This window comes from Nicotiana tomentosiformis, chromosome 4 (genome assembly GCF_000390325.3).
Source record: "Nicotiana tomentosiformis chromosome 4, ASM39032v3, whole genome shotgun sequence".
NCBI classification, from domain to species: domain Eukaryota; kingdom Viridiplantae; phylum Streptophyta; class Magnoliopsida; order Solanales; family Solanaceae; genus Nicotiana; species Nicotiana tomentosiformis.
The window spans coordinates 45,552,188-45,570,543 of record NC_090815.1 but is presented as its reverse complement, the minus strand read 5'-3'; the positions used below and the strand labels follow the sequence as shown (position 1 = coordinate 45,570,543).

Here is an 18,356-nt window from a genome sequence, read left to right as displayed (position 1 = left end):
ACTTCAAGGTATACCTGCTCGGCGTTCGCAGGCTTCGGAGTCACCTTCTGTCCTTATTTTGCTACTGTTTACTCTTTATCTAGACAGTGTTGTACTAGGGAACAGTATATTCATGTATAACTTATGACTCAGTTCCACCAGATTCTAGGAGTTTTATTGTCAGTTGTACGGTTGAGTTCTATTATGATAGTTTAGATGATTTTAAATTTGAAGTTTTATTATTATTTCCGTTATTTCTCTATGCATGTTAGGCTTATCCAGTCGTAGAGACTAGGTGTCATCACGACATTATAAGGTAGAAAATTGGGGCCGTGACAAGTTCATGTATAAACTGTGGTACACGGGATCTTGACGTTTCCAAAACAAAAGTCTGCGTAATTTTTTTTAACTTTTTCAAACTATTTGTTGAGTTGTTTCTGGAAAAAAAAATTCTTGTGTTGAAGATTACCAAACGAGTTTTTAAAACTTGAACCAAAATTGAACTCGGTACTGTCATATAAGATGGAACGGGATAAGTATATTGTTTTGTAAACTGAAATTTCACTCCAAACATTGAAGATAATTATGTTTAAAGATTATAAAGTGAGTTTTAAAGGTGAAGAGCTTCTCTGTACGACAGCAACAGTGCAACGGTTATGTACCAAAACAATGTTTTCAAGTCTTCTTATATTAGTTCCCTTGATTCCTCTATTGTTTTTTGGTATATACAAAAGCATAAGTAGAAGGAAGGCCTTTTTTTTTTCTTTTTCTTTTATACGTATCTGTACCTTAGCAAGTATAACATGATATTTCTATTCAATGATTTACTCGGTCAATTCTTTTGGCATCGTTGTGAAGGCAGTATATTCACCCCCTTTTTTTGTAACTTCTACTTTTTTTTGGTTACTTCGAATTGTATAAATTGCAGAATGTTTGGAGAAAGCTCTATTCTGAGAATCATTAACAATACAGTAATAGAGGACAAGCGTTAAAGGGCAGAAAACAAACAAAATGGACATCTACGCTTTGAGAATTTCAAACATGCCATAAATTCACCTCAAATGAATGCCAATGAGATGAACAAATGAAGTTTGACAAAGATTTATGATCAAAGTTGATGGTTCTTAGAACAAGAGTACACTTAAGGATTCAAAGTGAGAATATCTCCATTACATATAAGAAGCAACTTCCGTTTTTGTATAAGCAACAAAATGCTACATTTATTCATCGACCATATCAAGAGATGACATCTTTTTATCAGTATGCCTAGTTAGATTCAGCATAGCAGAAGTTTGAGCTTTAACTGCAGATTCTTAGTTGCTGCTTTTGCAAGACAGCCAATAACAAAACTACGCCTTTGTAGAAGGGAGGTCCAGGAGGACACTGAATAAAATTTCTGAAATGGCTTTCTATGGGTCATATTCTTCTTCCATTTCTCACAGGAAAGACGAAAAAGTTACCTCCTACAGTATCTCATCCTTTCACCAACCAACAAGACAGCAGAGCTTAAGCTCACGAGGGAAATCATTTCAAAGCAAACCATCATGGAATCAAATTGCCACTCTTTGTGCCTGCAAACATTGAAATGAATTCATAAATGGAGTATTATATTGCACAAATCAGAAATCAACAGTTGTCTAAAAGATCCAGGGAAAACTTCTAATGTTGCAGTTGGGCAGAAAATAATAACAAGCAGAAACTGCAGTTCCTTTGATTGGAGAGGCAAGTCCAAAGAAAAGAATCAGGGGATACATACTGGTGTTCTCGGGAATTAACGTGCCACCCATGTCACATAAACTAAAGGAAGGAAAATCACCTTGAAATAAGACATGATTATAGGCAAATCTTGAATTTAGATGCTGCATTTAAATGTCTTGAAACATATATCTTGCACTGCTAGTAGGAATGTCAAATAACTTTTGTCAGTGTAGCATCTAACTTCTCTCCGATCAATGTGATCCATGCCTGTCAATGACGGAAAAAAGCATGACTAGGGTGCATTTAAAAGATGGCAAAAGGGGATACCAATATAAAGTGTGAATTTCATGACATTTGAATATCTAAAGAGAACAAGTAAAGCTCAAACCACGATAGAACAAATCATGGTAGAGTTGTTAATGCTACCAAAAGTCATTTTAGGCAAGTACGATGACATACGCCACAAAAAAAACCATTTGTGTTCTACCGCTTTCCAAAATCAAAGGTGAGGCAATACAATTAAGTGTACAAGCGCAACATGAATCGTGATACATACTTGGTCAGAAGATGTGAATCCTCTGATTGTGTCACCACCAATTATGGCAATTCCTTTGTCACCTAGAGGTTGCAGGATTACTGCCTAATAAAGTATTATGGTATCAGTAACCTTCAGGTAAAGATTACAACAATAACAACAACAACATACCAAGTCTTATCCCACACCGTGTGGTCTGGGGAGGGTAGTGTGTACGCAGACCTTACCCCTACCTTGTGAGGATAGAGAGGCTGTTTCTAATAAACCCTCGGCTCAGGAAAGCATAAGCACTACATTAATGAAAATATAGACAAGAAGGGACCTTCAGGTAAAGATTGAACCTCCAAAAAAAAATATATAATGAATATGAAGGAAGTATGATAACACAGATCATATAGATATATACATTTGGCAGAGACTTTGAATGATTCAAGAATTTTTTGAAGAGCAAAAACAAATGCTCATTTAACTGCTATAGGGGTATCTGCACATCTTTAGTACAATTTATATCGTGGACTTAGGTGAAATGAGACAAAGTTTTGTACACACAGGAGAAGGGGGGGGGGGGGGAAAAGTACAGGAGTTAATAGTACCTGTGTATTTGAAGGAAGAAATGGTAGCTGCGACTTCCCCGGATAAAGAGATAAGTTGGCCAAGTAGCTCTCTGAAGATACAGACAATCAAGCTCATGTTAATCTAACTTCTTAACGGATGCTTGGAAATTTAAACAATGTCCTGATCTTTCAAAACCTGCTCTCGGGCTCATAACTCTTTCACCCACTTGTTTTAGGAAGGAGAAATATAACTATATCTCGAAAGGTAGAGGAAATGAGAGGTTCAAGTGATATCACTCACGCGGCGCTGATTTTAAAACTCCTTGGTAAAGTGATCCTTCTATCAACTTATTGGTGTCCACAGCTACTGCATCGCTTCCATTAGAGGATGATGCAGCAGCAAACCCAATTTGAAGGATGCATTTTCCATCATAAACAATGACCAGCGATCTGCAGCATGTGACATCTGATAGAGAATCCCAAGCCCTGTGGATTAAACAAAAAAGAAAGAGTAACACTTCAGTAGGCGTTTGGAGAATATTTCGTTAAAGTTGAAACTAAAGAGTATTTGAAGTTGAAGTTGAAAAAGAGAATCTGAGAGTTGAAGTTGCATTCGTGTATGAATTTTACTTGGAAAAGAAGTTGAAGTTTTGTGAGTGAAAACCATTATATCTTCACTTTTTTTTTTGAAAAGGTAAAGGTTTATTAACTGAATACCAAGATGGTACCAGAAAGAAGTACAAAATTGCTGGGGATATCCATGCAGTTAATTACAACATTTTCTAAGTAGCTCCATAAAGTCCATGTAATGATCAATACTATCTACCACACTACTGTTACACCAAAGAAATAGATTATGCAAACACTCATTTTTTATTCTAAAAATATGATCTTTCTGCCCATCAAAGCAAGCTCTATTTCTCTCTAGCCAAATAGTCCAGAATATGCACAGAGGTATGGTTCTCCAAATCTGTTTAAGTGCTTCATGTGTCTTCTGATGCTTCCAACTATTCAATAGGGTCCTGACATTCTGAGGCATGGTCCAAGAAATCCCACATAAATTGAAAAAAAGCTCCTAGCACTGTCTAGCATATCTACAATGCAAAAGAAGGTGAATAGTAGTCTCCAGTTCTTCTTCACACAAATAGCATCTGCTACAAAAAACAAAGCCTCTTTTCTGAAGATTATTTTGGGTAAGACAAGCTTCCCAAGCAGCAGTCCAAAACATGCAACCTTTACAGGAGCTTTATTCCTCCAAATCACTCTCCAAGGCCAATTAGGTTCCCAGTGACTTGCATTTTTCCTTAACAAGTTATAACAGCTTTTGACTGAGAACTTTCTGTCATAACTAGCATTCCATATTGATGAATCCTTCTTACTATGATTCAGTGTGGGTAGAACTCAACTGAGAGAGCATCTGACAGAAATTTTCTATCTCCCAATCATTCAAATTCCTTCTGAAGCACATCTGCCAGCTAGAATCAGAATAGAAATCAGCTACCACTCCATCCTTATTATTACAGCAACTAAAAAAAACAGGAAATTTATTTTTCAAACATTCCTCACCATTCCATAAGTCAATCCAAAATTTAATCTTTCTGCGATTCCCCACCACCAACTAGTAAACTGCTTGAACTCCTCCCATAGTTTGCAAACCTTTTTCCAGATTCCCCCTCTAGTACTTCACTTACAATACTCGTCAAAGACTTTCTCAACATTTCAGAGTATTTCAATTACTGAAATTAGGTATTGGCAAATATTGATGGCCAAACTTCAACGTGCAAATAATGACTTCACTATTTGCATGTGAAGTGATGGCCAAACACAACAAATTATCATCAACAAGTCTTTTCCATAGAGATCACAGGTTTTCTCATCTAAAAGAACATCAGGAAATGTATAAAATTGCGTTAAAGTGCGCTTTCTTGGTTACATATCATTTGCTTACTGGAAGAGCATGTTTAAGGAATTAGCAACACATTCTCTTTCAGGACAAGTTGTCTATTATATCAGTGCTATAGAACATACAGTTGCGCTAGTGAATACAGGATTCATACACTATTCACTATTTAGAATGATGCCACTTTTCCTTTATACAACCAAATATATTTCAAGAATCAAATCATGCGCGTTCCCACTCATTAAGAAAAACATTACGGTAAATTGGTGGAGCTAGAGTTCTAGTTACGGTTCAGTAGAACCCAGTAGCTTTGGCTAAAACCGGTATTTATGTTAAATAATCTACTTAATATGCATAAATAATTTATCCAGAACACAATGAGCTGCCTTTTTTAAGATTCAAAATCTATAAACTCAAAATTCTGAATCCACCTCTGGGCAAATCCCTTATCCGCAGAGGCCAATAGAGGCTTTTGCCCGTTTCTCGCCCTTAATGACTTGAGCGCCCAGCCTCATCGTTAGGTGGAGGGTCCCTTCCACAAAATCAACCCACTCTTGTCAACAAAATACAACTTTTCTAAATACTTTGAAAGACATAAACGTTGAATATTTATAAGTTCAATGACATAGTCTCCTCTCTACTGATTTGACAAGAAGTATCATGCAGCGTAGCTGTCACAGTTATGTGACCTTCAATCTGATTTTTTCTTCACAAAGGAAAAAATTATTAGATTCACTTCTTGAGTGCAACTTATAGTCATTAAACAGATCATGTAATATGTATATATATGCACAAACAGATCAAGTTATTAATACTTTACGTGATCTCCAAGTACAAAAATAAGCAAGTAATAAAGAACATCTCTTTAAAAAATATTCAACTCATATATACAGTACCAGAGCAGCTCAGAAATAACAAAATCTGGTAGGTTGGACGCTATTCTTTGGCACTTCACCCCGTTAGGATTTACCTGGAAAAAAATCAAAAGGCATAAATTGATCAGTTACTCTAATGGTGTAACAACAAGAGGAAAACTAAGCAATGAGCTGAGCAGAGATAGTGGGACACAATGTACATATCCTCATGTGTGTATGTGTGTGTATACAGCCCTCACCACAGATATGGTTTTTGGGCGAATTGAAAGCCAAACAAGACCATTTAAGATGTTGGTGACTGCCAAGCCAAGTGTTAATAAATCTGCTCTGGATTGAGAACTGTGCAAGTCAAAAGCAAATAGTTATAATAGTGGCCCAAGAATATGTAGAAAATTAAATTACATGAGAAACAGGAAGCTAAAAACTGTTTATGTGTTCTGCATAAAAGAAAAGTGCTGCTCCTAAAAGAAACATACTGTCTCAGCTACATATGATTGTGAAAAAACTTATGCATCCAACTCAATATCTAAGGGTAATAGGTGGAGTAATAAGATCATTATAAACTGATATGGAAACACTTATTTAACAAATATGGGACTTCCATCCATCCAGAGCTTTAACTTTTTCTTCCCACATGTTTGACTCATTTGATCTCAAACGTGGATTTTAAAGGGAAAAGGTCAAGATATCTATAAGCTAATTGGGAACCCATATTTAACCAATGTGGGAATTTGTTCAAACTATGTCTCTAACAATGAGTAAGTGAATTAGTGAACAAACTTTGAAATGGCTTAATGATTAGAGCACATACACCCAACTTAATATGAAGAGGATCATGCCCCTTCAAAGTCCTAACAATTGCTTTTCATATCACAGAGATTTTACTGGTTCAGCATTCTCTTCCAATTATCAGATAGAGTCTACTAAAATCATTTCAATATGTAATGATTGGGCTATTAAGAAACTTCACTAACTATTTCCAAAAGGCGAAGACCTCAGTTTTTTTGTTTCTGAAATACAACGAAGGCATTCACCTATTATAAGATGTCTCTATTGTGTTCAGCCAAAAACTCATGTTGACAGAGGATTCATTAAATAGGTGTAATCTTATAAAGCAAAACTAATGCATCTATTCTTCTACATATGTCAGATGCAAATCTCGTTTCATACTTTAGTAACACTTTTCCTTTTCCTCTTAAGATGATCCATAAGTATATACCAAATGATGTGTGTGTGTGTGTGTGTGTGTGTGTGTGTGTGTGTGTTTCTCTTCTTCTTTTCCTTTTAAACCAAAGTTTAGCTGAAATCCTGCCATTACCAAGGATTTAACTTCTGCAAACAGATAGTTTTGAATTTCTACCAGAATTACTTTCGTTTTCTTAAATTAGTAGATACAAATCGGTTTTTTAAGTAGCCTGATAATGTAAGTGCGTAAAAATTAAACTCATTGTAATACCAACATTCTAGAATTACTCGACAAAATTCAAAGCTACTCATTAAGAGGTAATATTCCAGGACATCAATTGCAGCCCCAAATTCTCTCTTGTCTCTTTCAAATTTTACACCCCTTTGTAGCAAGCTTCTAATTGTAACACATTCATTTGATAACAGCCCTGCCCAGCTATAGAAAGGAAGAAAAATAACTGCCAAATGATCCCTCCACTCCATTTTATATGACAATATTTCCTTATTAATCCTTCCAAAAAGAATGTCACATTTCTATACTTGGAAAAAATTCAACTTTCAACTCCCATTTTATCCTTAATGACATATTTCTATAGCCAGAGAAATTGAAACGGAGGAAGTAGTAGTAGTTAACCTGCTAGCATCAGCGACGGGAGCAATACCAGAGACCGTGCGATTGAAAAGAACAGCTAATAAAGACAATCCACCAACGTATATCGGCAAGCTCCGAACTAAATCATCATTTTTGGATACCCAATCTGCTATCCATTCCCTCCGCGGCTTCGGCCCTCTATACCCACTTCCTCCCTTCATTTCTCGTCACGAATTTTCCAAGTGAGCAAATAACCAATACGCACAAAGACAATGAATGTGGATTTGAGAGTACCTGGGAACTAATAGAAGCCTTAACAGTAACAAAGGAAGGGAAAGAGGAGAGGCGCCGAGAATGTACAAGTCGTTGTGGCGGTTGGTTTAACGGAATGAAACCAAGGAGATTTCCCGCTTCCATTGATTAACAGGTTCGTTTTTCTGTCTGATTCCAAAATGTTCATAAAACGGATAATGTCTAGCTTCCAATCACAATAAATGAATTCCCCCCCCCCCCCCCTCCCCCCGGCAAAAAAAAAAAAAAGAGGAAGAGTAAAGGAATTGTTAGAATAATTGGCTTAAGAATGGGCCTTTGGGTGTAGTGTAGAGAAGCCCGGGCAAGTCCTAATTCTGTTTGGTCAAGATTCTTTTGGGCTGAAAATATTTTTTTCAATTAAAAATATTTTTTTTAAAGTTAAAGTATTTGGTTAAAATTTTAAAAAGAAAAAAAAATTGATTTTGAGTAAAAGCAGATGTAGTTTTTGATTTCGAAAATCACGTTTGAAAAAAATATACTTAAAAACACTCTTTAAAAGTTTGGTCAAATACTAATTACTGTTCAAAAGTATTTTTAGCCAAAGATAAATAGTTTCTCACAAAAAATATTTATTTTAAAACACTTTTAAGAAAAACATTTCTCAAAATAAGTTGATTTTAGAAGTTTGACCAAATATGCTATAAGTTAAGTTAGAAACTACTTCGAACGTTCTCAAACGATGGATAATACACTTACATCAATTAATAATGGTAAACTAACATAACTTGGTTCAAATTATTTAGTTGGCCATATTATCTAGAATAAATACGAGTCAAGATCCTAAAAAGTGTAAGTAGTTACAACCGGTTAAATTGGCTCTTCCGACGGACTATAACAAATTCTCTCTCTTGATCTTTTTCAGATTGTCAGTCTAGTGCCTACTGTAAACAGATACATGTAATTTTGTTTTTGAATAATCTAATACTGTAGATTTTTGTCAGCATAAATCATAAAATATAAACTAGTACAAACGCTAGAAGGACGCAAACTTCCTTTACGGTAGACATAAGAATCTATCTATTACTCATCGAGTTCAAATCATAGAAACTACATAAAATTCCTACACTTATGACCAAATCCTTAGTAGCATTTAGAGACTCTCTTGTCATGTCTCCCACTTATGTTAGGATCTAAAGTATCACCAAGATAGTGATTATATTTAACTTAACCTGCTAGGCAAACCAACAACTATAAACCACAAATTTAAATACTTTAAAGCAACAATAAAGTGTAAACATGGTAGATACTAGAATGAGTGACAAACGATAATAAATAAATAAATAAATAATGGAAGTCGACTCCAAGGCATTGTAGATCGATCAAGCTGCTCTACCTTGAGTCTCCAAGCAAGCACTCCTAAATAGGCTCATGAGCCCCACTAGTATTAGGCTCAGAACCTGTACAGAAATGAACAAAAGTATAGTATGAGAACAACCGATCACATGTACTCAGTAAGCACCTTGACCGACCTCAACAAAGTAGTGACGAGGGCTTGGTCAAAAAGGTCATTTGATAAACCTATGCAATTCATAAACATAGCATAGATAGAAAAGAAGTACAGGAAAAAATATAATAAGATATGCACATGTATAGTATATACTCTCTTGACTAAGCAAGTCAAATACATGAAGAGAATGCATTAAATCAACATATATAGATAACACGCACAATTAAAGCATTTAAGAATGCATCAAGTAGCACAAAGAATCACTTAAAACAAATAAAACTTTTATCTTTATGCTCAAACTCATTACTCGGTATTATAATCAAACGTGAAACCCATCGATATCTCAAATCAAAACCTGTGCACACAAGGTCCAATATAAAATGTGATCATGTAATTCTAGAGGGATTGATCCAAATCTATGTGCAATAGGAATGTAAATCCATACGCCCTCCAGGAACATGTATGGCACGCCTTTACTTGAACCTCAATAGGAACGTGATTGCGCATGCCTTAACAACTCAATGACAACAACTCAATGACTCCCATAGTGTCAAGAAAGTAATGAGAACAAATACATATGCTAACAATATGCATATAAGAAACAATGTATGACTAAATAAAATTATCATGTAAAATAGGTGCATGGAACCTGTAATGTTAAATTAGCTTATAAAACACCTATAACATTATATTAACATAATAAGATGCTCAAGTGATCATACGACAATTAAAAATGTAACAAGTAAGGCATGGCAAACAGGGCACTAGAAAGCCCAACAAACTATCCCAAGCATTGATTATCTAGAAACCGTATACACGCTCGTCACCTCGTATATACATTATTCTCAAACACATAGAAATGATATCATTGTAGGAAAGATTTCTCATTGAAATCAACCAAGATACTTACCTCTAACCGGGCAATCTTCAACCTTCCAACTGTCACGATCCAATTTCACCTATAGGCCGTGATGTCGCCCAACGTCGCCGGTAGGCAAGCCAACGGTGAACTGTCCATGTGATTACTCTTTTAATAAGTCCCCAAGTAATTAAATTCCATTTATTAAGAAATTAAGAAGTAGAAGATTTTTAAATAAATAAGACGAAAACGCAGAAGTGAGCAAATGCAGTGAAATAAACCCCCAAAACCATGAAGTCTACTAGTAGGTTTTTCAAGACCTAGTGTCACAAGTGTATGAGAAACTAGTAGAATATACAAAACTCTAACTACTGTCTGAAATAAGTGGACAAAAAATAGATACAAGAGAGACTCTAGGTGCTGCAGAATGGCTCAGGAACCAGCTCACCACTAGGCCTCGGAATAACGGGGGTGTGCGCCGATATGACCGCCAGATGCACCTGGCTCAGATCCTGCATGATTAGTGCAGAAGTATAGCGTCAGTACATAAACAACATGTACCCAGTAAGTATCTAGTCGAACCTCGAAGAAGTAGTGACGAGGGGTCGATTTCGACACTTACTATGGGCTAACAATAAAATACAGAATTTCTACATAAGCATGGGTTATATAAACAATAATAATAACTCAATAACAAACAGTAAATACATAATTCTTTCACTAATCGTAAATTCCAGGTCAAATTCTGTCACTAATAATTATAACCTCTCAGGCCATAAAATAATATCAAGTATAATTAGGTTCCGTGTATTATTACGTATGATTTATGCCGAGGTCGTACGGCCTGATCCAGAATAATGTGTACACTGCCGAGGATCGAGCGACACGAATCATAGATGCATCTATTCTACTGCCGAGGCGTTCGGCCCGCTCCACAAGAAGAGAGGATACTTTATGAACATCCGATTCAAAAATATTACAAGGCTAATACACAAAGGAGCACAATTTCCATTAACAGTATTTTTTTCAATTCTTCTATCAAGTTCCAATATAATTTTGGCACTTTTAATTAACAAGTAGGGTGCAAGCATTATAAATTATTTCTTGATTTGGGTCCTAAACTACCCGGACATAAGCATAATTAGTAGCTACACACGGACTCTCGTCACCTCGTGCATGCGTAGTCCCCACAATTAGAAGCAAATAGTAATTTAAATTACCTATGGGGTAAGTTCCCTCTTACAAGGTTTGGCAAGAGACTTACCTCGTCTCAAAGCTCACTTTCCGGCCACAAATTCACTCTAAAGACCCCACTTGGTTCCGAACAATCCACAACTAGCCAAATGTTATATAAAATAATCAATATATGCTCAAGAGTTAATAATTTAGCTATTAGAGGAGTTACCCAACCCAATTTGAAAGATTCTTAAAATTCACCCCAGACGCACGTGCCCGGATTACGGAAAGTTTCAAAAATATTGTTACCCATAATCTTAAGAACTCAAATATATAATTTTCACTCAATCCCATAACCATTTTCGTGGTTAAATACCATTTTTATTAAAACCTAGGTTTTTCATCTAAACCCAAAATTTTCACAATTTTACATGTTAAAATTTACCCATAATCTATGTATTTATCTTGCATTGGATAGAAATTACTTACCTCAAATAGCTAGGTGAAAATCCTCTCTCTAAGAGCTCCAAAATCGCCCAAGAAATGCAATAAATGAACCCAAAATGGCCTAAGTCCCGTATAAAAAGGACCTCACTACCTCTAGCATTTCCGCTCCTGCAGACCTGGGGCCGCATCTGCGGCGCCGCACCTGCGGAAAAGTCATCGCAGGTGCGGTCCTAGCCCAGGATGGCTAACTCCGCTTCTACGGACGGGCTTCCACTTCTGCGGTCCCGCTTCTGCGGCCTTCTCGCACCTGCGGACTCCTCTTCGCAGAAGTGAGGCCGCTTCTGCGCATGATCCTCCACTTCTGCAGTCCACTGGCCAAATGGCCAAAACCACTTATGTGGGCAAGAGCTAGTACATGCGGCCAAAAGCTCGATCCGTGCAACGTCTGAGTATCACCCTAGGCCCCTGAGGCCTCGACCAAACATACCAACAAGTTTGCAAACATAAAACAGACCCACTCTCACCCTCGGAATGCGAAAAACAATATTAAAACTAAGAATCGCAACCCAAAACCAATAGAACCAACTTATGAACTTCAAATTCTTACAACTTACTCTGAATGCGCTGATTCACACTTAAACTACTCGGAATGACACCAAATTTTGCGTGCAAGTCCTAAATCATCATACGGAACTATTCCCAGGCTCGAAATCCCAAACGGACATCGATAACACCAAAACCTACTCCAAACCAAATTTAAAAAACTTTAAAACCTTCAATGCGCCAACTTTCAACTTTCAACTTGAGGCTACTATATCTGGTTTGGCTGGAAAGGCATAGAATCTGGCTGGAGCACCACCTGGCTGGCCTCCACCTCTAGGATGTTCCCTACCCATCTGCCCTCCACATCTAGGTGGCCGAACGACTGGTGTGGTAGCTGGTGATGTGATCATAGGTTGCTGACCCTGCTATACTACTTTGCCCCGAAGCCTAAGGCAGAACCTCCGCACATGACTAAGATCCCCGCACTCGAAACAACCTCTCGGTACAGTGGACTGCTGACATGGAGTCTGACCCTGATGGCCTGAATACCCACTGGAGGAACCCTGAATAACTGTTGGGCGGTAGGAACTCTCCGGCATGGCGCTGAAATAAGGTTGCACAGGAGCACCCATAGAAGGCAGTGGTGCTGGATAGGTGGGCCTGCTACATTGGCCCCTCACAAACTGACCCCTGCTCCAAGCCGGGGCACCACTGAACTCTACAGAATATCGAAACCGCTTATCTCCCATCGCCTGCTTTCAGCTCCGCTGACGGGCACCCTCGATCCTCTGAGCTATCTCCACAACTAGCCCGTAAGAAGTCCCCATCTCAACCTTTCGGGCCATAGTGGCCTGAATACCAAAGTGCAACCCTACAACAAACCTCCGTGCTCTCTCTACATCGGTAGGAAGTATCATAAGTGCATGGCAAGACAACTCAGAGAATCTCTCCTTATAGTCGGTCACCGACATCTAACCCTACTGGAGCTACTCGAACTGAAACCTCAACTCTTCCCTCTGAGATGGTGGAATATATCTGTCCAAGAAGAGGCGTGTGGACTGATACCAAGTCATGGGAGGAGAACCTACTGGTCTGCTAAGAAGGTAGGACTGCCACCATCTACGGGCCCCGCCCTCCAGCTGAAAGGTGGTAAAGTCCACCCCGTGGGACTCTAATATCCTCATGTTGTGCAATCTGTCCCTGCACCGATTAATAAAATCTTGGGGGTCCTCATACTTTTCACCCCCAAAGACAGGAGGATGTCTCCTAGTCCATCTATCCAATAGCTTCTGCTGATCGCCGTGGTCAAACCCCAGATCCATGTGGTCAAACCTCAAAATAAAAAGGTGAATCCATATGACTCATAACCCCTCAAGTCTAAATATGTAACTAGTTTCTCAATCTTAATCCAAATTGATGTTCAAATCTTCAAATATTGTTTTTTCTTATCTTTCAAGTCAAAATTCCAATTTTCACATTTAGATTCCTAGATTTAGGTGTTAATAATCATAGGTATTCATGATATGTAATCAAAATTTAAGTTTAGATTATTTACCCTCGAGATGTAGGTGAAATTTTCTCCAAAATTATCTTAGTCCGAGTTCACAAAATTCAAAAATAATAAAATATGCTCAAAATCCCGAAATTCAATCTTAAGTACCTTTGACAGGTATTTCTTCATCACGATCGCGATCAAGGACCCACACGATCGCGAAGACCAGCCGGTAAGGACCCTTTGCGACTCTGACGTGCCTTCATACAACTATGAAGGTCATTAGGCCAAACCCCTAGGCGACCGCGGCAAGAGCCATATGACCGATGTTGCACCCTATTTTGCACTAGTCAAGATAGGATTCAACTTGTGATTTCCGTGTTGTTGATGAAAGAAAGTCGCCACCTAATATTTAAAGGTGTACTAGGGTACCTATTTAATTACTAAGTCATAATCTTTATTAGTCTCCTAACCGGTGAGATTATGGGTGTGATGACCCGATAAGCCATCTAGAATTTAAACCTTAAATCTATGTTTTGAAGCCTCTCATATCTCCTTTAAGCATTCCTCAATTTGCGTGCACAGTCCGGGTGTTTTTCCAGAAGGCTTTTATGTTAAAAATTGATAAAATATGAAATTTAGCCTTAAAATCTATTTGAGTTGACTTTGATCAATATTTTGAGCAAACGGACCAGAATCCATATTTTGATGATCCCAGTGGGTCTGTATCGTGAATTGGGACCTGGGCGTATGCCCGGAATTGAATTCGGAGGTCCCTAGCTCGATTTATCGCTTTTTGACGTAATTTTGAAGTTTAAAGGCTTAATGAATCTAAGGTTTGATCAATGTTTGACTTTGTTGATACCGGGTCCGTATATTGGTTCCGAAACTCGGTATAGGTCCATTACTATATTTATGACTTGTCTATCAAATTTGGTGAGAAACGGGGTTGGTTTGACGTGATTCGGACGTCCGGTTGTTAAAATAGAAATTTTAAAGTTTTTTTGAAAATTTCATTTAATTTGGTGTCCGATTGGTAGTTCTAGGCTTTATTTTGGTGTTTTGATTACGCAAGCGAGCTCGTATCAGGTTCGGGTGAGTTTCGGATAGCCTACAGACCTTTTGAGCTTAGAAAGTTTGCTGGTTTTTAACTTCTCATGATTTTTGGTGTTTCCTTCTTCGCGGTCGCGAATATACTCCTGCGATCGCGAAGGGTAAAATGGGCTGGGGGAGATTTTGTTCTACACGAACGCGAAACCTTGGTCGCGAATGCGGAGCTTTGGGGGCCTGATCTACGCGAACGCGACCAGCCACATGCAAACGCGTAGCGTTGAAAGACTGAGCAGGGGAGTTGAGGTAACTCTACACGAATGCGAGCCCAGTCTCGCGAATGCATAGGTGATGCGGGCTAGACCTTCGCGAACGCGTGGAGTTACTCGCGATCGCATAAGCCGGTTAGGCCATGCTCTTCGCGAACGCGTCAGGTTTCACGCGAACGCGATGAATACCTGACACCAGTGATTTAAAACAGTCCCAAAACGGGATTTCTTCCATTTTTCATAAACTCTTCATTAGAGCTCGGCCTAGAGGCGATTTTGAAGGGTAAACTCAACACCAATTCATAGGTTTGTACACTTTAACTCATTTTCTTCCATTTCTAACATCACCCATTAATTTCTAGCCCCAATCTTTGTTCTTCCATGGTAAAAAATTGAGGATTTAGGAAAAATTGAGGGTTTTGCAAATTAGGGATTTAGACCTCAAATTGAGGTCGGATTCCGAAACTAATTACATAATCGGGCTCGGGGGTGAATGGGAAAATGGATTTTGGTCTGAACCTCAGGTTTTGACCGAGCGGGCCCGGGGTCGATTTTTGACCTTTTGGGGAACAATGTGGAAATCCTAAATTTATGCATTGTAAGTGATTCCTTTAGTAATATTTGACATTATTGAGTCAATTGTGGTTAGATACGAGTGGTTTGGAGATGAATTCTAGGGTAAAGGCTCCAGTAGATCTTTGAGTCGACTTTTGGAGCGAGGTAAGTATCGTGGTTAACCTTGACTCGAGGAATTAGGACTTGTTTGCCTATTTTCTACTTGTCTAAATGTTGGATACAACGTATATGTGAGGTGACGAGTACTTATGCGTTGTTGTTGGGTTAAAGCATGCTGGTGGGACTTATTCCTTGTAATTTATTTATTTCTTTGATCTTAATATCCATGCTTAGACTAGTTAATTACTGAATTGATTGATCTTTCCGCACTTATGGACTATCTGTAATAATTGAGCATTGTTTCTGAAGTAGAGATTGGTGTAGTGGAACCATTGTTGACATAAGACTTGATCTTGCTTATTCTATCTCCCTATTGTTATATGTTCATTGTTACATGGTAAGGGAGAGTGTTAATGCACGAAGGGTGATGCCGTGCCGTATTTGAGTGTTAATGCACGAGGGGTGATGCCGTGCCATATTTGAGAGTTAATGCACGAAGGGTGATGTCGTGCCGTATCTATTGTTCATGATGAAATTGAGAGTAAAAGCATGAAGGGTGATGTCGTGCCGTATTTGTCATTTTATGGTGAGATTGAGAGTAAAAGCACGAAGGGGGATACCGTGCCCTTATTATTGTTTCATGGTGAGGTTGAGAGTAAAACCACGAAGGGTGATGCCGTGCAGTTTTATTCATTATGCTTGTTCATTTTGTTGATTGAAGGCTTATTGACTGATTCTTGTTATTATTCCCTGTTGTAGTTACCGTATCTTGTACCCCTTTCGCATGTCCCCTTCCCACTAGTATTTGTTAATTCTTTATTTGCTGTTATTTTGTACATATGGTTCCACCTGTAAAGGTTTATTTATGTAGGTGTCCTCTCATAGCCCCGTCACTACCTCATCGAGGTTAGGCTCGACATTTACGAAGTACATTGGATCGGGTGAAATGTTAGGCTCAATCACGGCCCCGAAGGTGGAAATTTTGGGTCGTCACAAGTTGGTATCAGAGCACTAGGTTTCCTAAGTCTCACAAGTCATGAGCAGGCTTAGTAGAATCTTGAGGATCCGTACGGAGACATCTGCACTTATCTTCCAGAGGCTATGAAGTTTAGGAACAATATCACTTCTATTCTTCTATATCATGCTATTTTATTCTATCATTACTGATTGAACTTTTCTATTCTTGTCCTCACGCAGATGGCGAGAACACGTGCTACATCTTTAGCTGGACAGCAGCCGGAGCCCCTAGTAGCATCTCCTACTATGGGCAGAGGACGAGGCCGATGTCGCTCCAGAGGCTGAGACTGAGGCATAGCTCATCCTAGAGCTCGAGCACCAGCACCAGCACCAGCATTGGAGTCTCAGGTAGATTCTTATGAGGATGTTCCAGCTCAGACTGTACCTGTTGGATTTGCTCTGGTCCCGGAGGGGTTCATCGCCACCCTAGTGCTTCAGGACGCTCTAGTCTATTCGGTGTGCCTTATGGAGAGTGTGTCCCAGGATGGTGCATTTCCTATGGCACCGGTCGTCTCTCAGGCTGGGGGAGGAGCACATACTCCCACTACTCACACTCCGAATCAGATGGTTCCCCAGTATCAGTGTCCAGCAGCCCTGCCAGTTAGGGTAGTTCAACCAGTTATTGTGGTACAGGTCGGTGATAGGCCTGCCATGTCTTCTGAGGGCTTATTGAGATTGGACAAGTTCACAAAGCTCTTCCCAATTCACTTTAGTGGTACACCTTCTGAGGACCCACAGAATTATCTTGACCGCTGCCATAAGGTACTGCAGAACATGGGTATAGTTGAGACTAATGGGGTCGATTTTGCTGTATTTTAGATGACGGGTTCCGCCAAGAGTTGGTGGAGAGATTACATGTTGACCAGACCACCTGGGTCACCTACACTTACTTGGGAGCAGTTCTCACAGTTATTTCTAGAGAAGTTTCTCCCTATCACTTAGAGATAGGATTACCGCAGGTAGTTCGAGCGTCTCCAGCAGAGCAGTATGACTGCTACTCAGTACGAGATTCATTTTGTGGATCTAGCCTATCATGATCTTCTTCTGCTTACTACTGAGAGAGAGGGGGGGGGAGGGGTGAGGAGGTTTATTGATGGAGTCGCTCACCCTATCAGGCTACAGATGGCCAAGGAGACTGGGGATGAGATATCTATTCAGGAAGCTGCCAATGTCGCTAGGCGGATCGAGGTGGTTCTTGCTCAAGAGAGAGGGCAGGGGTCTGATAAGAGGTCTCGTCATTCTGGTGGATTCAGTTACGCCTCGTGTGGAGGAAGGTGTACTTTTGGTAGGGTCCATCCTCCCAGACCGTATTAGTTAGCGCTCCAGACATCTCACAATGCTTCATGTGGTCGCGACCCTCATTTGTCTCATCCCGATCAGCTAGCCTACAATGCACCATTAGCTCCTATTAGTACACCTCTGCTCCAGAATTTTCAGGGTAGTTACTCAGGTTGACAGGGTCAGTTTCAGGATCAGCAGTCACAACAGCCGAGGTCCTGTTATACTTGTGGTGACCCAAGGAACATTGCTAGATTTTTCCCTCTGGTACCGGGCAACTTACAACAGCAGGGTCCTCATGCCATGGTTCCGGCACCGGTTGCCTAGCCCCGATGTTATGCTTTCCCAGCCAGGCCTGAGGCTGAGTCATCTGATGCTGTTATCACAAGTATTATTTCAGTTTTCCATAGGGATGCTTCAGTTCTATTTGATCCGGGCTCTACTTATTCCTATGTGTCATCCTATTTCGCTTC

At 39.2% G+C, this 18,356-nt stretch overlaps 1 protein-coding gene across 3 annotated transcripts; it reads right to left on the bottom strand.

The window, feature by feature from the left end:
• Positions 1-1,004: 1,004 nt before the first annotated feature.
• On the bottom strand, positions 1,005-7,842 carry LOC104089633 (protein COFACTOR ASSEMBLY OF COMPLEX C SUBUNIT B CCB4, chloroplastic). 3 transcript variants are annotated; one of them, XM_009594578.4, is made up of 9 exons: positions 7,613-7,841; positions 7,361-7,533; positions 5,781-5,880; positions 5,563-5,636; positions 3,068-3,252; positions 2,806-2,876; positions 2,234-2,317; positions 1,796-1,944; positions 1,005-1,550 (listed from the first exon to the last, which is right to left on the bottom strand). In XM_009594578.4, exons 1-8 carry the CDS (start codon positions 7,733-7,735, stop codon positions 1,888-1,890), a joined length of 867 nt encoding a protein of 288 aa, XP_009592873.1. In that variant the 5' UTR covers positions 7,736-7,841; the 3' UTR covers positions 1,005-1,550; positions 1,796-1,887. The 3 variants fall into 3 exon arrangements, with proteins under 3 accessions (XP_009592873.1, XP_009592874.1, XP_070055868.1); XM_009594579.4 differs by lacking the exon at positions 2,234-2,317 and having other exon boundaries at positions 7,613-7,842; XM_070199767.1 differs by lacking the exons at positions 1,005-1,550; positions 1,796-1,944 and adding an exon at positions 2,384-2,502 and having other exon boundaries at positions 7,613-7,842.
• Positions 7,843-18,356: the final 10,514 nt, after the last annotated feature.